The sequence below is a fragment of the Blastomyces gilchristii genome (assembly GCF_000003855.2).
Source record: "Blastomyces gilchristii SLH14081 genomic scaffold supercont1.10, whole genome shotgun sequence".
NCBI classification, from domain to species: Eukaryota; Fungi; Ascomycota; class Eurotiomycetes; order Onygenales; family Ajellomycetaceae; genus Blastomyces; species Blastomyces gilchristii.
Window position 1 is genome coordinate 853067 of NW_003101673.1, and position 2613 is coordinate 855679.

General features: G+C 27.6%; 1 protein-coding gene across 1 annotated transcript; it reads right to left on the reverse strand.

Annotated features, from left to right (window-relative positions):
• Positions 1–348: 348 nt before the first annotated feature.
• Positions 349–612, reverse strand: BDBG_17208 (uncharacterized protein; the record flags this gene model as incomplete). Its single annotated transcript, XM_031724984.1, has 1 exon — positions 349–612. One exon carries the CDS (start codon positions 610–612, stop codon positions 349–351), a length of 264 nt encoding a protein of 87 aa, XP_031578808.1.
• Positions 613–2613: the final 2001 nt, after the last annotated feature.

Genomic DNA, 2613 nt, shown 5'->3' on the forward strand with positions numbered 1-2613 from the left:
ATCATCTGATTTATAAGTATCTATGATTTCTCTTACTTCATGAGACTTTTTAATTATAAATCTCTTCTTTTTCAACACTGATAATAGTGCTGCAGATGATTATAATCTGCTCAGATCTTATATCTTTACTTTTATAAGTTATAAATCATTTATTAAGTTGTATAAGACTCATCTCTCTGATTCTTTCAATGTGTATGTTCTCAGAGAATGTGATTTGAGTATTTTATATGACTTAAATCATCTAGATTGAAACTTCTCAGAACTCTTATTATATACAAGAACTTACATTCTCATCTTGAGACTTGATTTCTTAACTAGTGAGTCTTGTATTCTTTTTGATTGAATTGCTCAGTTCAGGAGTAACTTGTTAGCTTTTGCATGTGTGTGACTGATCTCTTTCAATCTTGGTTCTGCATCTGTGACTGTTGTGTCTGCAACTGCTGTTTCTGCTGCATTCATAACTAATGCATCTGCAATCACTGTTTCTGCTGCGTCCGCAACTGCTGTTCCCTCTCCCATCTTTTCTGAAGCATTCTCCGGGATGCGCGGATGCAATTCATACAACAGGTAGAATGATAAATGCTTGAAGACTGCATACTGTTGAATCTGCATGACTAATAGTTGTCTGCCTGAGATATTCATTTCATAGTCTCATAGACTTGCTCACTAGATATTTCATCAGCATGTTGCTCAAGATTTTATTCAAGTGTTTCATCTTCTCATTTATCTGCAGATGATATAGTGTTATTCTATAATATTTTATCTATAACTGACTCATGAAATGTCTTATTACTTCTTCTACAAGATTCACATCATTATCAGTTAGAATCTCATACAGCATTTCATAGTTGATATAGATCTTATTATATAGAAACTTCATTATTATCTTCTCTATTATCTCTGAAACTGCTTTCACAACTGATCAGTCAGTAGTATAATTAATAGCAGTGATTATTTATTAATTTTCATTTGATATTTGCAGTAATATATCTATGAGATTTATCTCTTATTGTTTAAATAGTTGTATTATATACTTTATCTGATATTATACTTTCTTACATTCTAATTCTTTCTTAGATTCTTTCACAATCTGATAATTCAGACACTTATAAGTGTAAATCTGAATATTCTCAGTCATTCTTAATCAGTATATTCTTGATTTAAGTACACTTATAAGTTCAGAGCTTTCTAAGTGACTGAATTCCTTGTGTATATGAGCTATCAAGTCATGTCTAAATGAATATTCTAGATAGAGAGCTTCTATATATTCTAGATCACAGTAAAGTACAATATTATTTTTTAATTTTCTTAGCTTAAAGTTTAAAAGCATCTCTTCTACTACTTTTATAAGATACTTATCATCTGATATCTTGTCATTCTTTAAGTGAGAGATTATTATATTCACTTATTCTGATTTCTTACATTTTCTCAGTATATTTAATATGAACTTTTCTTATATCTGATTTATAGAACTCTCACTCATGAAATCAGATCTGTGACTGATTATATTAGATATCACAGTGTCTGACCTCTTTTAATATTTAATATTAAGATTGTATACTTAAAACTCTGAGATTCAACATACTAAGTGTTTAAAAGATTTCATTATTAATTATAGATAGATAAGGCTTTTATAATCTATGATCACTGTTATTATATATCTGTTATCAATATATCTATCTTATAACATCAGTGTGTACTTAATTACTAGTAATTTCTTTTCATACACTGAGTAATTGAGCTCAGCATCTGATAGTTTTCTATCATTATATGTTATCAGATACAGCTTGCTGTTCTTACTCATCTATAGAAGAGTGTCTCTGATAGCTCATTCAAATGTATCTGTCTTAATGTAGAAAGATTTATCATGATCTAATTGAATAAGCACTGAAAATATTATTATATATTCTCTCAGTGTGAGAAAAGCCTCTTCACATATAATATTTCAGATAATTGAATAAAACTTCTTCTTTCACAGATTTGTATCTATTTCTCTTAAGAGATCTGAGAGTGATACAGATATTTATATAAAATTCTTGATAAATCTACAGTAATATAAGATTAACTTAAGAAACTATTATATATAATATACATTTCTCAGCTGTGATTAATTTACTATAATATTTAATTTCTCTGAGATGAGATATATATAGTTATCACTCACTATATATTCTATAAACTTCAACTCTTTCATTTCAAACACATACTTTGTTAATTTAATATAGAGCTTATACTCTGTCAGAGTTATAAGTACTTTATCAAGATACTTCAGATATTTATTGTATAAGTTTGAAAAGACTAGAATATTATTGAGATATATGAGATATAAGATTTTATTCTGTTTATAAAGAATCATATTCATTATTATTTGAAAGATGATAGATACATTTGTCAGACTGAATAATATTACTAGAAATTTGAACTTCTCTCATTATATATTAAATATGATTCACAGAACTGACAGTTTGTCTACACAGATCTGTCAGTATTCTGAGAGAAGATTAATCTTTGATAGATATCAGACATTTTTAACTGTATTCAACTGTTATTGAATCTATGACAGTGAATATTCATTCTTGATTATAAGCTTATTAAGTGCTTAATAATTAATAC